General features: G+C 50.0%; 1 protein-coding gene across 3 annotated transcripts; it reads right to left on the reverse strand.

The window, feature by feature from the left end:
* Positions 1-1,185: 1,185 nt before the first annotated feature.
* On the reverse strand, positions 1,186-22,326 carry TOM1 (target of myb1 membrane trafficking protein). 3 transcript variants are annotated; one of them, XM_027715076.2, is made up of 15 exons: positions 22,233-22,326; positions 14,766-14,850; positions 12,916-12,994; positions 12,607-12,756; positions 12,361-12,495; positions 11,993-12,139; positions 10,840-10,956; positions 10,267-10,400; positions 9,593-9,626; positions 8,907-9,015; positions 7,750-7,870; positions 5,287-5,362; positions 3,055-3,114; positions 2,693-2,729; positions 1,186-2,597 (listed from the first exon to the last, which is right to left on the reverse strand). In XM_027715076.2, exons 1-15 carry the CDS (start codon positions 22,282-22,284, stop codon positions 2,449-2,451), a joined length of 1,485 nt encoding a protein of 494 aa, XP_027570877.1. In that variant the 5' UTR covers positions 22,285-22,326; the 3' UTR covers positions 1,186-2,448. The 3 variants fall into 3 exon arrangements, with proteins under 3 accessions (XP_027570877.1, XP_039238211.1, XP_039238212.1); XM_039382277.1 differs by lacking the exon at positions 22,233-22,326 and adding an exon at positions 21,830-21,911; XM_039382278.1 differs by lacking the exon at positions 22,233-22,326 and adding an exon at positions 15,815-15,964.
* Between the last annotated feature and the right edge of the window lie 651 nt (positions 22,327-22,977).

Below are 22,977 nucleotides of genomic sequence, written 5' to 3' on the forward strand. Positions count from 1 at the left end.
TGCCACATGAAACCCTCATGTAGTTGGTAAGGCAGAAGCCTGTGTCTCTTCAGCTGTGCTCTTCAGAGAGAAAATGCTTTGTACACTTTGTTCAATCCAAGCTCTTCTTAGGTGTGGAGCGTGGGGTCCTGGGCACGATGAAGTCCTGCTACAGAATTGGCTGAGGGAGGGAGAGTAGCTCAGAAGTGAAGCCACAACCATTCAGCTTCAGGCAGCCCCCAGCAGAGCCACTCGTGGACTCAGCAGCAAGATGGGGCAGGACAAGCAGCTTTCAGGCTCAGTAGGCTGGGCCTTCCCCTCCCCAATACCCAGAAGATAAGCATGCACACCCTGGTTTGAGGACTGCTGCTCAAAGAGAGCTATATTAAATACGTAATAACACCTGGTTCAAAAAGGAGGAAGAGCTCTCCTGGGTCCTTCCAGAGGCATTGGGAATGCAATGGAATTGAAAATGGTGATTTGTTTTTCCAAGGGACAAACTATCCAAAGATAGTATGTGCTGTCTGTCTTGGAAAGATGAAAGAAGACACAAAGCCTCCTCCCGTCCCAAGCTGCTTACAGAGGAGGAAAAACAGCACCCTGATTATTCCAGCTGCAGCCCAGCTTTCTTGCAGCTCTGACCCTCAAGGCTCTGCCTGAGCTTGGTACAGCTGAAACTGAAGAGCAGGCATGGGGAGAGGGAGGTGCTGAGGTTTGGACAACTTCAGCTAATTTAACTCTTTCCCACAAGTATAGGGCTCAGATGACACTTTCAACCCATTCAACCTCCTTTTAAGAATGTGTCCCTCAGCTTCCACTCAGCTGCATGCTGGGGGATGGCATGGGGACAACTGAGAACGCCCTGTGGATACCAGAGGGCCCTTTCGTAGCAACTGTATTTCTTGCATGTCCTTATAAATGACTTATGGGCTGCAAGGTGGGTATTCAGATCTGGTCACAAGGCAGAGGGGGAAAGGAGAGGAGGTATCTCACCCTCTGGCTATTGTGAGATGGGCTGTAGTCACCGACCCAGGAGACTGTGGTAAAACACAGCAAGCACCTGCCATGGCTCCCAGCACCCTTGGTGCCTCCTCTCAGCATGACAGTGTCCTTGCCTTTTCAAGGAAAGCAAATGTGGCTGCATGGTTTCACTCCTCCCCACAGGATCCTCCCCTCCCCACGCCGGCACTGACAGCACACACCATATCTTCAAGGGAGGCTCAAATCTTTGCTCCTTTAATGTGCAGTAAAAAAAGGCAACTCTCCCACGCTCAACAAGAAATCCCACGAGCAGGAGCCCTGGGCTTGGCACCCTCCTCCCTGGCTTTCATTTACAATCGGGCACCGTGTGTGGTTTGCTCTGAAGGGTTTTGCTCCCCACGTGCAAAGGAGCTCCTGGCTGCTGCAGGACTGCTTGGCTGGCATGAGATGATGGATGTCTCGCTTCGCCCCTGTTCTCACCAGCTGAGCAAGCTACTGCAGCAACAGCATGTTCCCCCCAGTGGTGTAACAGTGCCAATGTAAGGGCCTCCTGCTTTAGGGAACCCAGCTCTGCGACCCCAGAACGCACAGCTACTCTGAAGGAGTCTATACGGAGAGACTCCCCACACCACGGCACGATGTGGTGGAAGGCATCAGTGGAAGTGAGAGAGAGGGGTAGGATCACATCGGGAGAAAAGTATAATAATGGGAGAATTAAATTAACTGCAGATGGTTTGCTGAAGGCACATCCTACCCCCTGGGAGACAGCTCCTTCAGCCTGGGGTACCGCTCACAGCTCAAGCCTTGTGTGCTGCCAAGGGCCTGGGTAACTGGCTGTCTTGCAATGGAAACGTCTGGGCTGTGGGTAGGATTCTGGATAAACTGATGGGGAGGGGGAGGAAAGGAAGAGAAGGGGTTGTGAGTGGGAAGGTGTTGCATACCACAAGCAGTTGTGCAAGAGAGATTAGAGCAACAGGTTCCCTCTATCAATAGTGTTCTTCCTTGGCCACCAGTAATGCTTCACATCCCTGTGCTTTCCAGTCTAATACTGCTGAGCAGAGGGATGGATATCCATTCTAGGGAAGGGGGAAGGGAAGAGGCAGGCAGGAATGATTTCAGCAGCAGACTGCAGCCTCTCCTTTTTCTTGGGGAAGATCTCTAACTACGTCATCGGAGAGTAGGATGGGGAGCTTCTTCCAGAGCTTCTTCTGCTTTGCCCACACTGTACCAAAAAGAGAAAAGCCCACCGAACTCCCACATTCTCTAGCAGCTTTGAAACCCCCCTTCACAAGTCTATTGTGTGATATCCCTAAACACAACAAAGATTATCTGAAGTCTGAAAGCAGCTTAATAATAAAAACAACTCAAAGGTAAAAGAGGAAGAGAATGGAGGAAGGGGACAGAGTCCTTCCTCTGCTGGCCCCTGGTTGGAGGCAAGCAAAACCGCACACACAGCCTCTTGCTCCACAGCACACCGGTCCATAGCATTCACAAAGCAAACATAGCATCATCTTCCTTTGCTTGCTTCCTATGATGGCTGGCAGTTGGAGGGGAGACAGATGTCCCTGCTGAGGAGCTGGACAAAGTGGGTAGGCGGTCCGCAACTTTCGCTCGCTCTTCCAGAAATTTGTCAAACTCTACAGAAAGAGAAGAGCAGAGCATTAGTAAAGAATGGAAGAGCCAACATGCTGCCAGGAACAGTTAGAGAAAAGGGATAGCTGGCATATCTTACCTTCGCTGGTGACACCTTTTGCATCCTCTGATTCTCCCTAGAGAAGAATGAGAAGGGCACGGTTACAAGGAAGGTAGATAAAGATGTCTCACAGATGTGATTCTTTGCACAGAGAGAGACAAGGTAGTTCTCCCCCCACTTCTGCAGTACAGATATGTTAGAGTGGCCCTGATCCTCTGTTCATTTGCTATACCCTCCAGAAGGCTAATTATACTGTTGCCCTGTGTCCTTGGCTTCTCCTTCCCTCCTCTCTCTGAGCAGCCTGTGCCACACGTTCAGCAATGTTGTCCACCACCTGAAGTCCAGTCCTGCAGACAACTCTGTCAGGACAGCTGGCTCCAGGAAAGCAGCCCCTCACTTACCACATCAGTAGAGAGCCACTTTTCTATGTCTTCCATGAAATTGGCTTGAGGAACTGGCACCTAGGACAGAAGGAAAAAGGATGATGAGGCCAAGAAAAGAGAGGATGTTCCAGGAAATCCACTATGCAAAATGAAAGCCCAACCCAGAGGCTCACCCTCTCACTCCACTGTTCAGTCAGCTGAGGCCCTTCCAAATCCAGCCAGTGCCACTGCAAAGCTCTCCCAGCTACCAGTGCCACTGCTCACCTGCTTCCTGTCCCCCATCCATGGCCAGACATGCATAGTTTCCAGGGTACATGCCATTAAAAGCCTCTGTGGTTTGGCAGTTGGCTTTGGGGTATTAGGACCAGATCAGACTTTCCATTTTGGTGAGGTCTCACAAGGTGGAAGTTGGCTGCTTGCGTTATGCAGCCAGAGGACAAGAGATGTGTTTCTCCACACCTCTTCCCTTCTAAAAACTAGTGACAGTCTGATGTCAAAGTTTGCAATGCTGAAGATATTGTACGTGCCAGGTTTGGCACCACAATAAGGGAGAAAGACACCTGCCAAGAACTGATTCCCTGGTAGGATCATGAAGCACAGCAGGATTTGACATCACACCAAACTACTGAGAGAGATTCATCAAAGAGAGAGTCATCTACAATAAAAGTAAATTTTACTTTCAGTAGGGATGAGGTTATCTGAGAATAATTCATGTCCCTGGTCAATTTAAGCAGCAAAGAGACATATTACTAGTGGACAAAGATAACCTGGAAGGAAAACAAGTCTGATCCTTTTCTCTATTCAGGAGCTCCCGAACAAAGCTGAGCAAGAAGCAGCCCTTGCTAAAGGTTCCACAAGCAGAAGCATGAGAGTATTTGTGGTAACTTATTTATTAGTCTTCTAATATGTACAGCTCCCTTGCCCTCTGGAAAACACCAAGACCAAGAAAAAGAACACCACCTTCTTACCAAGGACAGGCCGATTTCCCCAAACCAGGGAGCAAGTGCAGATAGTTACCACAGCTAGCAGATGGATAAATGGGGATGGAAGAGGATGTGTGAGATTAGGGAAGTTTCGAAGAGAACTGGCTTTGCCTACCCAGAGAGAAACTCTTTGGAGTAGAAGTGCATTCAAGCCAAGGGGACAGCATGTGGGGAAACTTCCTAAAGCAGACATCAGTCTGGGCAGTGCCCATTACAGGAAGACAGGCTAACAAGCTTCAGACCTGGGAGCTGTCAAAGCCTCCATGTGCCTGAGGGAATGTAATTGTAGGAATTCCTGCTACTAAAAGACCAAATTCAACAGCCTGAAAGCTCAAACACTCAAGCTACAGGAGGAGGCCTTGAACAGTAAAAGTCACAACGTGTTTTCCTCCAAATGGGGCAGCTCCTGCTAAGCAGGAGAGGCTACAAGGGGAATGAATGGCAGTAGCCTCCCTCATGATGCCACCAGCTAGTGCCTCTGCCCCAGATACCCACCTCAAAACAGGCCATCCTCTAGCTCAGAGTGGCACGTGCTCTCTTGGCCTCAGAGCTCCTAGGATTTTTCCTATAGACATGTTTACTTGAGGCTGACACTCTGCCTGCTTCTTTCCCAACTCTGGTCTCCACCACTGGCCCAGGCCAGGGTTGCCCCATTTCAGTTTGCAATCTCGGCTGATGTCTGCTGTGCATCCTCATGTGCTGTGCCAGCACCACTTCTACTTCAGCAGCCCCAGCCTCCTTCCTCCCTGCTGGCCCTCCACGATCTCAGATCTCACCATTCCTTGCCGCATCATCCATTTAGTCAGCTGGGCTCCATCATTAGAGGCACCAGACTCCCCCTGGATGAGAGAGAGCCTGCATTGCAGAGTATGAAGGACAGGGGAGGCAGTGGGTTTAGGGTGGGGGAAAGAACACATTGTACTGGTGGCCTACTTCTCTGATTGCAGAGAGAGGGCAACTGGACTTGGAAACCTGCTTAAGATGAATGAAACATACATTTCCAGGTGGGAATTTCCCTGCAGATATAGGGAGGACATCCTGTGACTGACTGAGTCAACCCTAGACTTTCCATAGTTTCCCACCTCAGGGGTTTAAAGAATGAGGTATGTAGCCCAGGTAGGACATGCAGGTTGGTGAAGACTGAACGTTATCATTGGTAATGTAAAACACTTGATTTTTTCCAAACAGACAAAACATTTATTGCATTGGTGAGCAAGGAGGATACTCTTATTCCTGGCAATACACTAAAAGCTCTGTGGCCACTTACTGTTCCTGTGTTCTGCTGCCGGGCATCCAGGGCACCAGCGAGTCCTTTGGTGGCTTGGGGATCTTCGTACTTTACCCTGAAAGCATGAAATTAGATAACACAGAGGCCATTGAGATGCCTGAGAGTGAAGAGCAGAAACTCCTAAACATATATTCAGTTCTTCTGACGGCACAGCTTTTCATCTCTTGCCATTCTGCTCCCAAGAGCTTCTAGAAAGGTGAGCAAAACCCCTATTAAAGGTATAGCTCACCACAAAACAGACTAATCTACTCACTGCAACATTATTATGGGATACCACAGGACAACTGTGGCACATGACAGGAGGATGACAAGGTATGATATGAAACTAAGACACAGACTTACAGAGGTAGGTGCATCAACCACAATGCTTACCTTCTTTGGGGTTGACTATAAAGAGAGAAAACTAACACAGACTGACCAGAATATTACAGCTACTTTAGAAAGGATTTGAGCAACAAGCCCCTACATACTCACCTACCTTCATAGACACAAACACAGCTCAAAAACATCTCTTTAACTGATACAACTCAAGAACTGATGGTGGCAGAGGCTCACTGACCCATGCTACATAGGTGAGACTGGATGATCAGAAGATCCTAGTATTGCTTCATGGTCTCCAAGTGCACCATTACAGCAACCTCTTTCCACATGCAGATACTCCTCACCCATAAACTCCCTCATTCCATTTCTCTAGGCTGCCAGCACACATGATAATGCGACATGTCCCCATGTGGCATTTGATCCATGTAGAATGGGGAAAACGCTCCATCCATGCTAGGAGAATGAAGCCTTTCACAGAAACTCTCCACAAGTCACCTCTGCAGCTGCTCCTGGGCCCCTTTCCGCAGATCCAGCAGACCATCAAGTGGAGCTGTTTTTGTTGGGGGCCAGGGGCTTGGGCCACCGCTGCTCAAATTTCTCAAAGAAGTGCTCATCTGTGAAGGGGCCGCTGTGGACAATGGCATCCAGGATGAAGTACAGTGCTGCTATCATGCCGCTGATGAGGAAGAATGGCAGGAAAGGCTTGAAGTGTTTCAAGCACTGCTTCACTGAGGCACACATGAAGCATGGGGGGTCAGGAACAAACCCCAATGGCTTTGTGTATGTCTCCTGCCAGCATGTCCTGTTTGGGAGCTGTAGGGCAATGGGTCTGTTCAGGAGGCACTGAGAGCTGATGCTGATGAGCGAAATGTGAAGCCTGAGCTAGTAGAGATTACTTGGCAGGAGTGCAAGTGCAGGCAGATGAAGGGCAGTGAGGAATAAATAGAAGATGTCTTGTTAGTTGTGCCTCAGCCTGTTAAGGATTGCGCCACAGCAAAGAGGATACAATTTCACCCCTGTGCAGATCTCCCCCAGCCTCCAGCACTCAGCACATGCCAGTGGCTCAGATTTCAGCCCCAGATCAGGTGCTGTTGGCATGATTGTTTTTGTGCTGTACTGCCTCTGCCCTCAGGCAGCACATCCCACCATAAAAGTGATGGGGAAACCCATGGACAAAACACATGAAGTCATGTGTAGGCCACAGGTTTCCCCACCACTTTTATCAGAAGCAGTATGAAGCAGAGGAATGCAAGGAGATGTCCTTAAGAGATCCTGACATGTATATAAGAGATCTTAACTTGCTACTGCCCAGCTGCAGAACAAGGCACCCCAGTGGATGCAGGAATGCAGGAGCACAGGTCTTTGAGGGCTGGAGACAGCCATTTGCCTGTGGGCTCTACTGCTTGGTAGCTGATGGAGAGCAGGGAATGACTGACAGGAAAGCAGTGTGAGATCAGCTAGTCTCTCAAACCCAAGGGATCTGGTCAGCACAGCCATTGTCAGCTCCTCCAGAACAAGGATTCAGGAATCCATTTTGCAGTGGAGAAGACCACTTCGGCCAGTACTATGGAGACCCAGCTCTTAGTGCTTTACACCAGGAGGTCTCAAACATACTATGGTGGAAGAAACATCAGTCACACTTGCCAACAGGGAAGCTGAGGCACAGAGCAGTGCCCTGCCCTGCCACAACTGACCGCATTCTTCCTGCACTCCAGCCTGTTAGGCTGCATTGGTATTTAGCAATTCCCAAATTCAACATCACCCCAGTCAGGGCACATGAGTTCGGAGACAGACATGAAAACTCAGCCAGTCCCACTCCACACCTTCATCTCCAGACACTGAATTTCCTGAGAACATGTGGAACCACAGTGCTCATATATAGGGACCACTTCCTTCTCTCCATACCCAGGAGGATACTGTGAAGGAGAGATGATGTAGCAGAAAAAAGGACTGGGAGCACAGAGCTCATCCTACAAACACCGTGCATCCAAAGACTGCATTTCTGTTGCATCCTACTGTCTCCCAGGAACTGCTGTTGGTTGGGGTCATGGTTCCAGTTGCCTTGAGTCCTCCTTCCTTTACAAGAAGGCAGGACAGGACAGAGTGGGCTGCTGCACTCACCCTCGGCGCTGCTCAGCCAGCGAGCTGCCACGGGTCAGGGCAAACATGTCAAAGTCTTCTTCCAGCTTGCCAGAGGTGTCGAGGGAGTGCAGTCCCGCACTTACGCTGCTCGAGCCCAGGTCTGTGGGAGAAAGAAGGGTGAACAGGCAGCTCAGAGCAGTAAATGAAGGGCTGTGGGCTTGGAGAGTGCTAGATGGAAAGCTATCATCAGAACAGGCTAAACTGTTCTAGGCCCACTCCTCTATCCTGCCCCTCAGCTACAGCACAGGCTACGTGTGCATGTAGTGTCGTGAGTGAAGTAAAAGCAGCAGTTTCTTTGCCTGCTCAGTAGACATTTTTGGCTCAGTCTCAGGCAGAAGCATCATCATCAATTTACTGAACTGATGCTGAAGACTAGATGTTCCCAGTCATTTTAGACAGCTTGGGAGGGAATTGCTCCATAACCTGTGGAAGACCTGTGCTTCTGGGCAAGCACCTCTGAGACAGATGAGTGGATTTTCATGATTCAGGCATCATCTGAAAAAAACCTGACTTGAAAAATATCTCAACTGGCTTGTCTGTAAAAACGGTGTTGCCAATTTTCGGTAGCTGCATCCAAGCTGTATTGAATGTGCTCCCAGGCAATGAGAGCTTCAGGCAGTGTTATGTAGGCTGTTGGTATATCTTGAAGAACCCTCAGGACCTCTAAGGCTTTTTGAGTAAACAATCTGTCAAATCCTGAGTCCTGAGCCCAAGATGCTCATGGCTGCCTTCACAGCATAGTTTCAGCTGATTTTCTTCTTCTAGACCTTAGAGGTCAGCCTGACACCACACAGCATGAGAGGCAACTAGGCAATGCTGCCAGGCATGCAGAAGGGGCAATTTCATTCCCTACCCTGCTGGAAGGCCTAGTCCTTAGCCACAGACTAATGCTGAGGTCCTTCTTAAGTCATGTCTACCTCCTGCACAATGTGAGGTGTGGATGCCAAGACATATGCTTGAGTGCCTTGGGGCATATACAAGTTTCTTCATGGGTTTATTAGTTGAAAACACACACCATTTCCCTAGGTTACTCTGTGAATATGATTATATAATTCTGGGAGATGATTCAAGGGTAGGAAGGGATTCCCAGTGCAGCACAGGAGAAAGACTGAGGGGAAAAGTGCATGGAAACATACTCATTCCAGCCAGCTGAGAGGAAAGGTTGTTGGTGACTTCAGCCTGTTTTAATGCAGAAGGAGTACTGGGTCCCAGATCAATCAGGCTGTTCTCTGTCTCATTTGGTGCCTTTGAAGGAAGAAAAAAGAAAATGGTGGAGAGTTTCTGAAGCTTGGACACCCTGGCCCTACAATCCTAGCTCATTAATACTGGAGAGGAAAGCCCTTCTATACCTGTCGAAAGATGCCAGTTGTGAAGCCTTTGCTTGTGAGAAGGGGGACAGTGATCAGAGAACTGGCTGGGAATAGTGTCCCAGGGCTGGCCTCAGTAGCCAGCCCTGGGACACATCCCAGCTCTGCTGGATGTCAGTAAGTAGGGTAGATGCTGGTTCAGAGGACAGGGCAGTGCTCAGAGGAGGCTCATATAGGAATTGGTCCTCCCAAAACTCAGTACTGGAAAACTATAACTGCTGTTGCTCTGCTCTTGGTCTTTGGGTGAGGGGAAGACTCCCATGGGCAGGGAGGGCAAGGCTAGCAGTGGGAACCAGAGTGTCCTGCACACCAGGGGGTCTGGTGCAGCTTGGCTGGGAGAGCAAAGCCTACCACTTCTGGGGGGCCAGACTGAACCTCTCTCCAATTCAGCAGGACCTGGCTGGACCTGTGGGATGCAGTCCAAGCTGCACAGAGGGGAAGTTGCTCTGAGTTACCTTGACAGGCTGTCCTGTCCGGAGGCGCTCAAACCTGCAAGAAAAATGACAGGATGCATTTCAATAGCATGTGCTTATTCACCCACAGATTTCTTATAAGGCTTGGCACAGCCTGTCCCTTCCTGCATAATAGGAAGAGGGCAACATGGTTCAGGGCCTAATTTCCTCTCAAGACTGAAGACCCACACAGTTGATGTCTTCTGAGAGAGAAAGCTCCTTGTGATCTTCCAGAGCTACTCCTAACCAAAATGCTTTAAACATAGCTCTCCATACAGACACAGGGCCTAAATTCCCTAGACTTCATCCTAGCAAAGAGATGTGTTTGATAAAATGGTAGGGAAAAAAACGGGGTGCTGATCCCACCTGGGCAATTTCTGTCCCCATCTGCCTCAGAGCCAGAAAACCAGCTCTTTCCATGCAGTTCCTTCTTCTTCTTCTGGGTTATGCCACCAGGGCATCTTTATATCCCATGAGTAACTTACACAGCAGTCTTGAAGGGACAGGAATTAGTCAGCAAAAACTGAGAACTGGCTTTGTTCTCAAAGAGGGAAGATACAGACTGATACATCTTGAGTATTATACTTATGGGCAGATCAAAAGGGTGGGATAGGCAGCCTTCAAGGGGCAGTAAACTCTTGTGGGAGAGCAGGGCAGAGAAAGGAGGAGAGAGGTACCTTTCATGGCGCAGAAACACGTTATTGAGGTTGTCATTGATGAGAAGCAGCTCCTCAGTGAGTTGCTCATGGAGGACACGGGGAATCAGCTCCAGTACACGCTGCTGCATGGCTCTGCATGTCCGATTCAGCTCCTGTTCAAAGCAAGGGGAAGTTACCACACAGCTCACGCTAAGGCTGAGCACTCACAGATTTGGGAGTCTGACTGGAATAGACAGACTCCACAGGCTACTGGGATCTATCAGGAACTGTTTGTTGATGGGCAACAAATATTGGTATGAGAGGTAAATTGAGTCTGGGCTCTACATGGAATAATTGTATGCTTTTTATATAACACATGGCCCAGAAAGAAAGGCCCTCAGGGACAAGTCCCCATGTGAGATGATTCCAGCCTCAGTAGTGCTATTTCCCTCCACCTACCCTGTGTCTCCCTTATCCCATTACTCCCTGATAAGCCCCACACTAAATTGTCCAGTTGTTCCCCATGCCTGGGAGGCATCATGCCTCAGTCCATCAAGTCATTGCTAAATTTTGCTGCATGTGCCAGCCCTCCCCCCTGCCAGCGTTCCTTACTTGCAGCAGCTCCAGGTCAGAAGGCTCAGCCTGGGATGGCACCAGCTCCGTCAACATCTCTGACATGACCTTTGTGTTCCCATTCACCACTTCCAGCTCACTGCGCAGCTTCCCGATCTGCAAAAGGAAGTGAAGTGACAGCTCCACCTGGGAAGACTGGGGAGGTAGCTGAGGTAGCTCTGAATGGCAGTAAATAGCACCATGTTTGTACGTGTGTTCACAGAGCCGAAGGGAACAGCCACTGGAGAATTCATTTGTCACCACTGTTGCCACTCAGTTAAGCTCTCGGGAGCTCCCAGCAGAAAGAATCTCCATTACTTACCATTGAGTTCATTTGCTGGTAACAGATGCCAGGCCTTCACCTGGGACCTTTGGCTACTAGCCCAGCCTTGACTTTTAGTAGCCAGCATAGGCTGCTGTTGTGATTCAGATCTCTCTCCAGCTAGCAGTTCCTGTGTGGCAGCCGCTTAAATGTTTTAATTTCCAAAGCAGTGTAAGAGAGGGAAAAAATTAATTCCCATTCAACAGGAGAGCCTCAGCTAAGTGTGCAGTTGAATCTTTATCCCTCTGTTTTCATAAGCTGCTAATGAGCCTCTTTAGAAGAGTTTCTACCCTCTGTTCTGCAAGAGAATGCAACACACTGACAGCTGGAGGTTTGGTGCTGAACATGGTGTCATATGAAGTCAGAGTGAGGAAGGAGAAAAGAGGATGGGGAAACAAGTGAGGAAGCCCTAGCCTTCAGAAACCACAGAGCCAGACAAGGTTGATTTGTATAAAGTAAGCAGTGAGGCAAAATAAACAAAGATGATAAGGAGACAACTACTGAGCAAGCTTTTGCTGAACTGCATTATAAAGACCTCACTCTAAACCTCGATATCTCTAGTCCCCACTTCCCTATAGCCAGAACTTCCTTCTACCTGCAGGCAGCCCTGTCTTTGGAAAACATAACCACTCCATGATTGTGGTGTCCCAGCTCATCAATGTGACCACAGTGGAGCTCTGGGGAGCTCTTGAGGGTCTGTGCTTTAGAAGAACGGCTCTTGAAGACAGAGGCTGGGGAAGGACCAGGACAGCAGTCCCAGAATAGTGTTTGTGAAACAGCCCCCAAACACAGGGAGAATCAGGAATGTCACAGGGCTTGTGTCCAACTCACCTGCTCTGGTGTGGGTGTGATGGGTGCGTCGCTGGATGAGCCTCTTCCAGTGGGCAAGGTGACAGGGTGGAGGATGGACTCTATCTGCTGAGGGGAGTTGACTGCAGGTGAGTTCTGTCCGGATTGGGAGTCAGTGCTATACACAGTCTACAGACAGAGGTGGGAAAAGTGACAGAGAACATGTTAGACACTCACACCTGACATTAGAGGAGAAATGTTGATGGCATCTGCTTTCAACAGTTCTTGGCTGTCCTGGAGATTCTCACTCTCCAAAAGCCCTCTAAATGCAAGACAGAGTCCTTAAAGCCCCCTCATAGCTCCAGAATGGCAGCTGCCCAACATTCTTCTCTTCAGCAATGCTCCCATACCCTCTGTGGTGTGTGGATGGGTGACAGCATGTCCAGATCAGTCATGGGGAACTCTAGGCCCTTCCGTCTCAGGTCTTCATAGACAGCAACGACACCAGTCAAGTCTGGTGAGCTACGGAAGGCATCTGCCCAGGACTGGGGAGAAGGAGACAGCACAGCCCATCATCAATACAATACTCTTCTGTACAAAAACCTAAAGACAAACACTCTCTGAACTGGTGCAGATGCTCACAGTTCTTGGCTCACCTGTATGAGGGTCAGCACCTTGTCGTGCACTATGGCAGGTGGGTTGTTCTTCGGCAGGATTGTTCTCACCAGGACACCTTCTACAAAATCCTGGCTGGACACAAGGACATGGAAGCGATGGCCGCAGTTTTTGACACATGTCTCCAGGACCTTCAAAGGCAATGAAGCAGTTGCTATAGCCTTCTCTGCCTACCTGTGTTTATTTGCCTTGTTGGCTTTAGGTACACGCGTCTTTTCAGTACATGTGCTAAAGCTCATGTTCAGCACTCAGCTTTACAGCAGAGCCGAGAAAGAGCCCTGACCACTCACCGTCAAAGCCAGCATAACTTCATGGAAGTTCTTGTTCCCTACAATTCTCTTCTTAATGGCTCGGAAGGCATCTTTGGGCCTGAGGGAGAAATGAGATGAAGAAAGATCATCAGAAGGTTGAGCCCCACCTACAGCAAGGCAAAGCAAAACAGCCAGTGGCTCTGGATGCCTCATACTATGCAGGTGTCCTTCCCCATCAGGTTTTCAGGGTGGCTTGAAGCAATGACTGGTAAAGCAGCTTCTGCCTGTGGTTCTGCAAGAGTAGTGGGGCCCTGCTAATCATGAAATCATTTAGGTTGGAAAAGACCTTTTAAGATCATCGAGTCCAACAGCAAACCTAACATTGCCAAGTCCATCACTAAACCATGTCCCTGAGTGCTGTTCCTGAAATTGGAGGCCTCTGTGCTGATGTCTGCAACAACTCAAGGTGCTCAGGACACAACAGAGAACAGAGTAAAAGCAATGCTAGAAACACACAGCTTGGGGATAGAGCAAAATCCCATGGCAGAGAGACTGAAAAGGAGAACGTCACTGAAAAGCTTGGCATGGGTTAGAAACAGGAAGGAGCGAGCAAGCTACAGCAATTCCTCTGTTGCTCAGAGAGAAGCTGTTTAACAACATTTCCCTGGAGAAAAGGAGACTAAAAAGCTGCAGGGGAGATTCAGTGGCAAAATCTTGCCTATATTGCAGGTGGGAAAGAGAGCAGCAGCACAGTAGGGCCCCCTTAACCATTCTCAGAGGGGAGAAACACCATGGTCTCAGACCACTCATCTTGAGAGGGCACAAATGAATCAACATGCTCTAGTAGAGCACAGGAAATGAGGCTGAGCTGGAAGAGCAGCACTGCTAGGGGAGAAGAGTGGTGGGGAGACACTGAGGCAGTGAGGAGGGAAGGAGTGTATTGGCCCATGGGGCAGCCTGGTGTCAATGGATGGGCATTAGCAGGGCAGTGGGAGAGCCTGTCATCCCAGAAGGATGCAGCTGTGTTATCAGGTGCCAAGACTGAAAAAAGTGGCCACAGATCAGGACTGAAAACTGTGTATTTGCACCATGGGAATAGCATGAAAAAGAAGTGGTGACAGATCTGTGAGTAGAGATGTTTGACTTTGTTTTCATACAACTGTGAAGCTGAAAACTGGGCTTGCAAATCCTCTGTCAACATCACTGTGGGGTAGGACAGCAGGAGTGAAACCTACATGTTTTATTCCATGTAGCACCTTCTTTTTTACATGCTGCTCTTGACATCTCCACTGTGAGAAGGAGCAGTCTCCCTTGAATTCATTGCCACATCCCCAGGTCCAGAGTTAACAAGTCTGGCAGATTTATGAACATCTCCCTGCAGGGAGAGGGAGACAAGGGCTCCCCCACCCACTTTGTGTGAGTCTGAGTGACTGTACATGAAAATACCTGAGCAGCAAACCCCAGCAGGACTTGCACAGTGAGAGGACTGAATAGCAGCTCTCTCTTCAGTCACCAGCCTGCAGATTTTTGCATTCCCAGAGGAAAGAAAGAGAGTGGTATGAAGAAGGAATAAACCAAAGTGGAAGAATTACAAATATGCCTTTGGGACATGGGAGACAGCCTGGATTGAATCAAGGTTCTCTGGGGACCCTGAAGGCCTGTTTGAATGGCTCCCAGTACTCACTAAGATTATACAGAAGCATCTAACAAATGCTGTGGCAGATTGGCTGTGTCTCTAGGCCTCCTAGCAGAGTCTTGTCTAAGGGACTGTTGGGAAGCCTAGCTTATTATCTCCACCAATGCATGCTACCACTGCAGCCTAGGCATGTAGTGTTACAGGGTGTGCTGGGACCGGCTGCCGGATATGGACCCTTGCCAGCTCTCCTTACCCTTCTTCAGTCTCGTTAATGATGTCACAGATCTCCATGTTGAGAGCCCAGTCCTCGCTCCGTAGGGACCCATCGGTAGCTCTCTCTGGAAAACAGAAACCAGAACAGGGTAGGGCTAAGAGCAGCTCTGGCACTCTCACGGGCTGCTGTTAAGCTCTCACCGCAGATCCCGGCCTCTTCCTCGCTGGGTTCCACTACAATACGCAAGGAGGCAAACCCAGCTGCAAATCCCGAGTCACCAAGTGCTGCCCACTAGATGTCAGCACCGCAGAGCACATGGCTGGCTGGTGCTGGAAAGGGTGGGTGCACCCGTGCTACCCATGTTACCGACACACACCTTGTGTGATCACTGGAGAGAAGGGAAGAGGCTCAGCATGACTTCAGCTCCACAGCTGGGGAAAAGGGGGCTTATTTGCTTTGTTACTGCAAGGCCAGAAACTGTCAGTTTTGTTCATTCGCACTGTCATGGCTCTAAAGTCACTCTTGGTTTGTACCACTTAAGGAGACAAAAGAATCAACCCCCCCCTTTTTTTTTGTACACCAGGCCTATAAAAATAAATAAGCAAACATAAACAACCCAAGCAAGGCTCTCTCTTGTTTAACATTTACACCTCTCCCCTGAACTTCTGGCCTCTGGGGAGTGTGGGCAGAAGCAAACTGCAGGCTGAAGTCAAAGCAATATTGTTTCAGCTTTGATTGTGTTCCCTTTAATTAGGAATTCCTTAGTCAGCCTTGATGTTATTTATTCAAGGCAGAGATTTGGGAAATGAGCAGCTATTACTGAGAGCACCAGTGTCTCCACCCTGTAATCAGCCATGTCTCCGTCCTGGCCACACCACTGACTGATGCCTTCAGGGACACCACCAGCGTCTGGGGGAAAGAGAACTGCCAGCGGGGCCGGCAGGACCCAGGCACTCTCAAGACCACAGGGAAACACAGAGACGCAGCAAATGGCAAGCAGAGGGCAAGAACCATCCTTCCCAGCTCTCCCATCCTACAAAACACTTGACTTAGAGAACTAAAACTGGCCAGACTGGTTTAGCACTTACCAAGTGCTCTTCAAGAGAGCTCAGACCCAACAGAAGTGCTTGCATTTTCAAAACTGCTGTCCCTGCAAAATCTGGGGCTGTCCCTTGCTGCTGTGGGTCCTCTATCCCTTTGGAGAGCCCTTTTCTCTGCAGAGCTGCCTTTTTCTCCTTTTGACCCAGAAGCTAATGATCCCTGTGCAGGAATGAAATTAAATGCCCATTCACACAGTAATGGGATAAGGCCATCACACAGGAAGACTTTTTTAACTCCTGCCTGGGTAAGCACATCCATCATGTTTTGCGATGTCCTGTTTCTTAAGGGTCAGGCTCAGAGCTGTTCACAGCACTGTGCAATGCAGCCTCTTATACACGTGAACCTCCCACAGATTGCACACCACAGTGTGAAGTTATCTGCATATTATCACTATGCAGCCACCACCTTTTCTGTTGGCTGCAGAATGTATTGATTACACTGTGATTATGCTGATTACATTGTGGCCGTAGCCAGATGGAAAAGGGCAGACAAGGGAAGGAGAGTGGCAGAATGTTCTTGATGTTCTTCCACCTTTCTGAAGGTCTGGCTACTACTGTAATATCCATAAGGCTCCTTGATTCAGGTGATCTTTTGTCACTTTGAGTACTAATTTTACATAGGAATCCTGATCTCTGGCAGATCCAAGCCTCCTCAGTGAGGCATAGGAGGTAGCATCACATTGGGTGATTTGGTAGAGAATATATCCAGGGCAATGGGCATGTCTGGTGCACCAGGGCATATACCAATCAATAGGTGAAGCTGTGGTAACATGTGGGGGAAAATGTTTTCCATTGGGGCATCTTTGGGATCAGGACTCAGTAATATCAGAGCTCCAGGTTTCCTCCTGCCCTGGGACACCACACAGCCAGCCTTGCCGGTAGGTAGATTCCAGCTCAGGTCAGTCTGATGGTTTTGGCACACATGGTCACAAAGCCACCCTTCACTTGTGCTCTCCTCTGGCGTTCCCTGCTCACAACACACCGTGGTTTGAACAAGCCAGAAGTTTCTCTGTACTGTTTGCTGCTGCTGGCAATGAATCACACAAATCCATCATATAGGGGTTGCTCTGCTGAAAGGGAAGTCTACATCCTCTCTTCTCACAGTCTTCTTACTGCACATGGAAGGAAAGACCCACAACTCAGGAACAGGGCTGAGCCTGCTTGGAAGCTCTGAGCTACAGAAGAAACCAAGGACAAAATAAAAACTGCCTTTAACCATCAAGTCCTTGCTGTTCAAATCTCCCCAGCCCTCCTCATTCTCACTGGCATTGTACATAAACATGAACTGAATCTGCAAACACCTTTCCCTTGCTTCCCAATGTTTGGTGGCACTCTGTAACCTGCTCCCCACCACTCCTTTTCCTCTAAACACACCAATCCTGCCAAGGTCGAGCAGTAGGTTTGCTTTTCAGACACGAATGCAAATAAACCATGCATGCTCTGGCCACTTATGACAAAACTTGGTTTCCTCAGAAGTGACACACACTGCCTTGCTGTTGGTTCACAATGCTGTGGTCATCCTGCTACCATCACCCTTGTTCATACAGTCATCAAAGAAGAGCTGCAGGAAAGCAGTAAACCTGTCATAAATGCAATTTGGCTTATAAAATAAAAAGCTGGAAGAGCACTATTAGGGTATATGGAAAACAAGAATGTGACCCTGAGGCAATTCCATGGACAAAGTACTTGAATTCACCCAGTACAGATTAAGGCCTGGCCTATCTGGCCTTGGGAGAGCTGGAGCTAATGCCCTTTTAATCCTCCTTGCTCTCTTCCAAGCTCTAAGGGACTGCCCGAGCCTAATAAAATATGCTGGGGTTTCCTCTGAAATCCTGAACTTTATCCTTTTTCTAAAGCCTGCAGAAGGGAAAGAAACAAAGTATAATTCATTAGTCACATGAAGGATCAGAGTGGCTGGCCCCATTTCATGAGCTGTAATTAGCACATGAGCTGTCTGCCCCTCATGAAATCTGAGACCTGGATGGCTGAGGGCAGCGACAAGTCCCTAAAAACAGGGAGCACAGGAGGCAGGCCACAAGCACATGCCCAGCACTTTGCCTGGTGGGACTCATCAGGTAGCATCTCCTTCTGTGTGCTAACAGCTGAGCCTGACCTGCAGCGGAGAATTCCCCCTGGCAGAGATTATCTATGAATGCCGTCTCCCTCCAAACCCAAAACCAACTGGCTGTTGAATGTACAGGAGGCCCCTTCACGGGGCTGCTTCAAAGCCACATTGTTTTGGCAGCCAGTCCAGTTCCCTGGGTGTGACAGCATTAGGGTTTGTCTGATTCCAGTCTGCTGCCTCACAAATTACTCAGAATGACCCAGCACCACTGAGGACTGTGGTACGGGTTGAGCCAGAGCATCGACTCTTTTCCTGCCTGGCATTTGATGTGTTCCTACGGATTGCAACTGGGTTATAAAAGTTATTTGGAATCATCAGATAAAAAAGAACTCTGAGCTAAATATAACTGACCAACAGAGCTGCACCTTGCTTTGTGCCATGAGTAAATTTCACAACTTTGTTTCTTTTCAAGTTTATTGTCTCTGCCTTTGTGCATGGCAGGGGAGAGCCCATTGTTAAGTCTGGCAATCCCACCCAACCTGCAGCAGCATACCATCACTGCAGTCCATAGTGTGGAGAAGTACAGGAGCCAGGGACAGAAGATTCTGTGTGGGCTCCTGTCCCCTTTGCTCCCCATCCCAGATCTGAAGCACCCATAACCAGACAGGCGCCGTTCAGAAACCCTTTCCCTGTGATATGCTTTGCCATAGCAGGTCAAAAACTGTGTGCCTCTCCAAGTCAAGCTCTTAAATAGTGCTCCCTACAGTCATCAGTCTTGCTGGCTTTAAGTTCCTCAGCAAAGCATCAAGCACCTTCTCACCCATTTCAACAGGCATTTGAGGGCACCAACATTCCGTTGCACAAGACAGCATAGGTTCAACATAAAGCAACACAACAGTCCTTTCTCCCAACCTCCCTTCAGTTCATAAAGCCCCTGGCCCAAATCAGCACCCTGTACAAAGTGTCCTTGCTAAGCCTCATGCTTTCACTTCCCTTGAGGGAACTTCAGCTCTGTCAGGACTCCACCATTTAACTGTATCACTCCTCCAAAGACTGAGGGGACAAAATGCTTTCTAGAGAGAACAGAGATACGGCTCCAAACCTAACTCCAGGACAGTGATGGACACAGACTATGCTGACACAGAGCTGTGGGTTTTTGGGTCTCTGAACTCCTGCTCCTTTCCTGCGAATCAGCTCAAACTCTCAGGGATCAACTGACTCTTCAACTGCTGCCTTTTCCCCTTCTTCACACAGAGGGGGCACAGAAGACAAGGTAACGCTTTTTTGAGAAGCACAGCCTTGCAGGGACCCACCTGGCTCCAACAGGAGACTGTTACTGACAACAGCTCCCAAGGTCCCAACTCACAGAGCGGTGCAGGGACACCTGCAAGGTGGGATCCAAATGGCTGTGGAGATTTTTCTAGCATATTACACAATATCTGCCCTTCTTCCTCACCCATGAGCCTCTCTTACTTGCTCCCTCTTTACACTCTCAACTTTTACTGATTCTCATGCTTAAAACGACTCCCAACCACAAAAAATTCCTTTTCATCTCCGTGCTACACCGTTACTCCTCTCCCTTGCCTGCCCTCACGCACTGAAATAACCTGTCTCTGTCCCTTTCAGTATTGCTATAATTACTAGTTATTTCAGACTTCGAGGGTGAGGAGAGAGCGTTGATGGTTTCCTCTCCAGTCTCTCACTCAGAGGGAATTCACCTGCTTGAAATTAGATTTTCCATTTTGAAAGTGGAAAAAAGCTTCTCTTAGCTCTTTGATGGAGGTGCAGTGGATTTCCCTTTTGAGGGGGGATTCCAAACTACAATGTTTCATCACTCTGGAAAATTTCCCACTGGTCAGAAGTACTGTGTTTAAAAACCCACTTATAAAGCAAAAACAAATAATGAAAAAACAAACAAGCAAGTCTGTATTCCTCTTACTTGGGAAGAGACATCACAAACAAAAACAGGACAGAGGCAACTTTTGTGACTAAATCTCAGAACTGTGAGTAAGAAACTAGAAAACCTACTCCTCTGCAACTGACTCATTCTGTGACACATCACTGAGATTATCTCAGCATTGGATTCCTAGTCAGCAAAATAAATAGGTCTTACTAGATTAACATTAATGAAGGAATTTGAGAACGTCGCTGCAGTGTGCCACAGAGGATTTTTTAATATTCCTTAGCCTTCATCTAAAGCTATTTTAGACCTCATAAGCTATATCAAGCGTACATGACTTTGCCTAAGTAATTTACAAGGACGCAGCATTAGCTTTTTGCAGACAGCCCAAAGCAGCAGCACTATGCAGGTTTGGTGATCAGGCTCATGGGTTGGACACGAAGCTGCCACGGACCTACCAAACAAGTTTGGGTAAGTCATGTTCGCGTCTCAAATTAAACAGGGCAGATAGCATTTATCCATGTCCCCAGGATGTTGATAGGTAATGTTCAAAAGGAGAAAACATTCATATTTTCAGCCACCAGTCCTTTCAAGCCCTTCAGCCTGAGTTCCTTACACATATGCTGTAATTCCTCCAACCCTTTGGACTCAGATAACCCCAAACCCCAGTAACTAAGATCTCCCTGCTATCGTACCTCTGCTACTAAGGATTCCCAACTCTTCTTTGACAACACTCTTGAAATACCTTTTTTCCCTCTTATTGGTTGTTGGTTTGTTGCTTGGGAATCCCTTCTTTAATTGAAGGAAAGCCCAGAGGAACCCCACTTACAGTCTGGTTACTATACTGACGAGAAGATCTGGAGGGCAACAAGGGATCTGTGACATCTTCAGATTGCCTCTACCCAAGCACAAGGACATATTTGATACAGTCACTGAGAGAACAAAGAGCATTTATTTGGGAAAAGGCAGGAGTCAGTTTTTCCTGGAACGTGTGATGGAACATGTGACATTCTTCTGGGGAGATGCTGAAGATCATCTGGAGGTTTTTGATAACAGAATGATCCCTGATGATCCTTCCCCCATCCTGCTGTAGTGCATCTCACATGTGTCCCAACACCAGAGCGGCACATCACAGTGCCACCAACCCACTTTTGGACAGCACTTAGGGCAGCCTCTAAAATAAGCAGTGCCTACAAAAGCATTACTTAGAGCAGCTGCTTGCTCCCTTCCTGCCCCAGCCACAATAGCCCATTCACCCATGTGAGCTCACCAAAAACAACTGAACCCAGAACCAGATGTTCACAGTGAAGAGCAAAGGTCTGAAGGGTGACAAACAGCAAGAATGGAAGTGCATAAACTGACAAATGGAGAGTTTAGTTGGGCATCAATGTTCAAGTGCAAATTGAAGGCCCTTAGGCAATACAGCATGGGAGAAATGGGAGGAATAATTCATTCTAACTATTTTAAGAACTGCTCAAAGAACTGATTTTAAGAATCTCTGTTCCAACGCCAGTGCAGCTGTTGATGGTCTTGTTCTAACTGTGGCATCGCTGCTCCGCTTTCTCAGACCACATCCTTCTCCCACGTTCCCCGAGCTGCCCTGAGTGCAGGGACTGCGGGAGACCGGAGAGGTCACAGCGTGGGCGCCGTGTTAATTGCCAGAGTTGGTGCTCAGTGCCCTGAGCCGGCCCGTGCCGCAGGGAGCTGCTCTCCACAGCCATGACGCTTGTCCCACAGCTCAGCACGGAGAGGCTCGGGCAGCCGCCCTGGGTGCCCAGCGCGCATGACCTTCGAGTGCAGGACGCTGGTCCAAGTGGGTGAGCCCCACGTCACAGGGACAGCCCAACCTAGAGCTGCTGTCCCTGCAGCCCCCACTGTCCCCACTGTCCCCACTGTCCCCTCTGTCCCCACTGTCCCCTCTGTCCCCTCAGCCCCCGAGGGCGACCCTCGCGCCACCGCGGGTCACGCGCCCCTTCCCGCCCGGGCCGCGATAGGCCGCCGCAGCGGGAGCCCAGCCAATCAGCGGCTCCTACCGTACCCCCGGCGTGGCCCCGCCCCTGCTGCGAAGCCCCCGAAGAGGCGCGGGCGGGAATGGCCCCGAGCCAATCACGGGCCTTGGCGGCCCCGGGGGGCGTGGTCCGGACCCCCGGCTCGCGGCCCCTTTAAGCGAGCAAACTTCACCCCGAGACCCCTTTGCGCCCGGATTGGCTGGCGGGGCCCCCGGCGGAGCCGCCTCGGGCTGTGCGCTCGCTATTGGCCGGCAGTGCCCGTCAGTCAGAGAGGAGATCTGCTCTGATTGGTCAATGCTGGCTCGGTCCCGCCGCGGGGGCGGGGCCCGGCGCTTCCCCGAGGAAGGGTCGGTCGGGCGCCCCCGGGGCGGCGGGGGCGGGCGGGGACGCGGGGACGCGCGGGGGCTCGGGGGGCGCGGGCGCGAGTCTCACCGATGCGCTGCCCCACGGGGGAGCTGAAGGGGTTCCCCAGCAGAAAGTCCATCGCCGCCGCCGCCGCGCCGCGATCAGCTGACGCCGCCGCCGCCGCCGCTCACGTGACCCGCGCGCCGGCCGGGGCGGGCCCGCTGAGCCCCGCTGTGACGCCGCCGCCCGGGAGGGGCCCCGGACCGGCCCCGCCGAGCTACGGGCTGAGCGTGGCACGGAGCCACCGTGCGGAGGGGCGGCGGATGCCGGGACAGGGGTCCTGCCGGCCCGTAGCCTCGGCCCGCGGGAACCGAGGGGCTCCCGCCGCCGGCAGCCTCCGCCACTTTCTGCAGCCACACCGAGCTCGTGCAGAACACCTAGAGCGGTGCCCGAGTCGTGGAACGCCTGTAGCGATGGGGTTTTAGTTTTCCACGGCCTGGTGTGGGAGCACACTCGTAGGAATTGGGAAGAAACTCTTTACTGTGAGGGTGGTGAGGCACTGGAACAGGTTGCTCAGGAAAGTGGTGGATGCCCCATCCCTGGAACTGTTCAAGGTTGGATGGGGCTTTGAGCAGCCTGGTTTAGTGGAAGGTGTCCCTGCCCATGGCAGGGTGCTGGAATGATGACCTTTAAGGTCCCTTGCAACTCAAACCATCCTGTGGCCCCATAGATGGTGGTTAGTAAGGCACAGTGTTCTGTGACCTGCTCCTGGCCTAATACCGCACCCTGCCCAAGCCGCGGCTGCAATCAACCAACACCCATACCCGGAAAA

This window comes from Pipra filicauda, unplaced genomic scaffold, assembly GCF_003945595.2.
Source record: "Pipra filicauda isolate LSUMZ 115617 unplaced genomic scaffold, ASM394559v2 scaffold262_size1072369_pilon, whole genome shotgun sequence".
Taxonomy (NCBI): domain Eukaryota; kingdom Metazoa; phylum Chordata; class Aves; order Passeriformes; family Pipridae; genus Pipra; species Pipra filicauda.

What these genes read in the sequence shown, in the direction of transcription:
- TOM1 (XM_027715076.2), bottom strand. Translation starts at nt 22,284, where the DNA reads ATGGACTTTCTGCTGGGGAACCCCTTCAGCTCCCCCGTGGGGCAGCGC. An exon ending in ATTAACGAGACTGAAGAAGG is followed by an intron (nt 12,995 to 14,765) that starts GTAAGGAGAGCT and finishes TTTCTCCCTCAG; the next exon opens with GCCCAAAGATGCCTTCCGAG. An exon ending in CCATCCACACACCACAGAGG is followed by an intron (nt 12,140 to 12,360) that starts GTATGGGAGCAT and finishes CTCTGTCTGTAG; the next exon opens with ACTGTGTATAGCACTGACTC.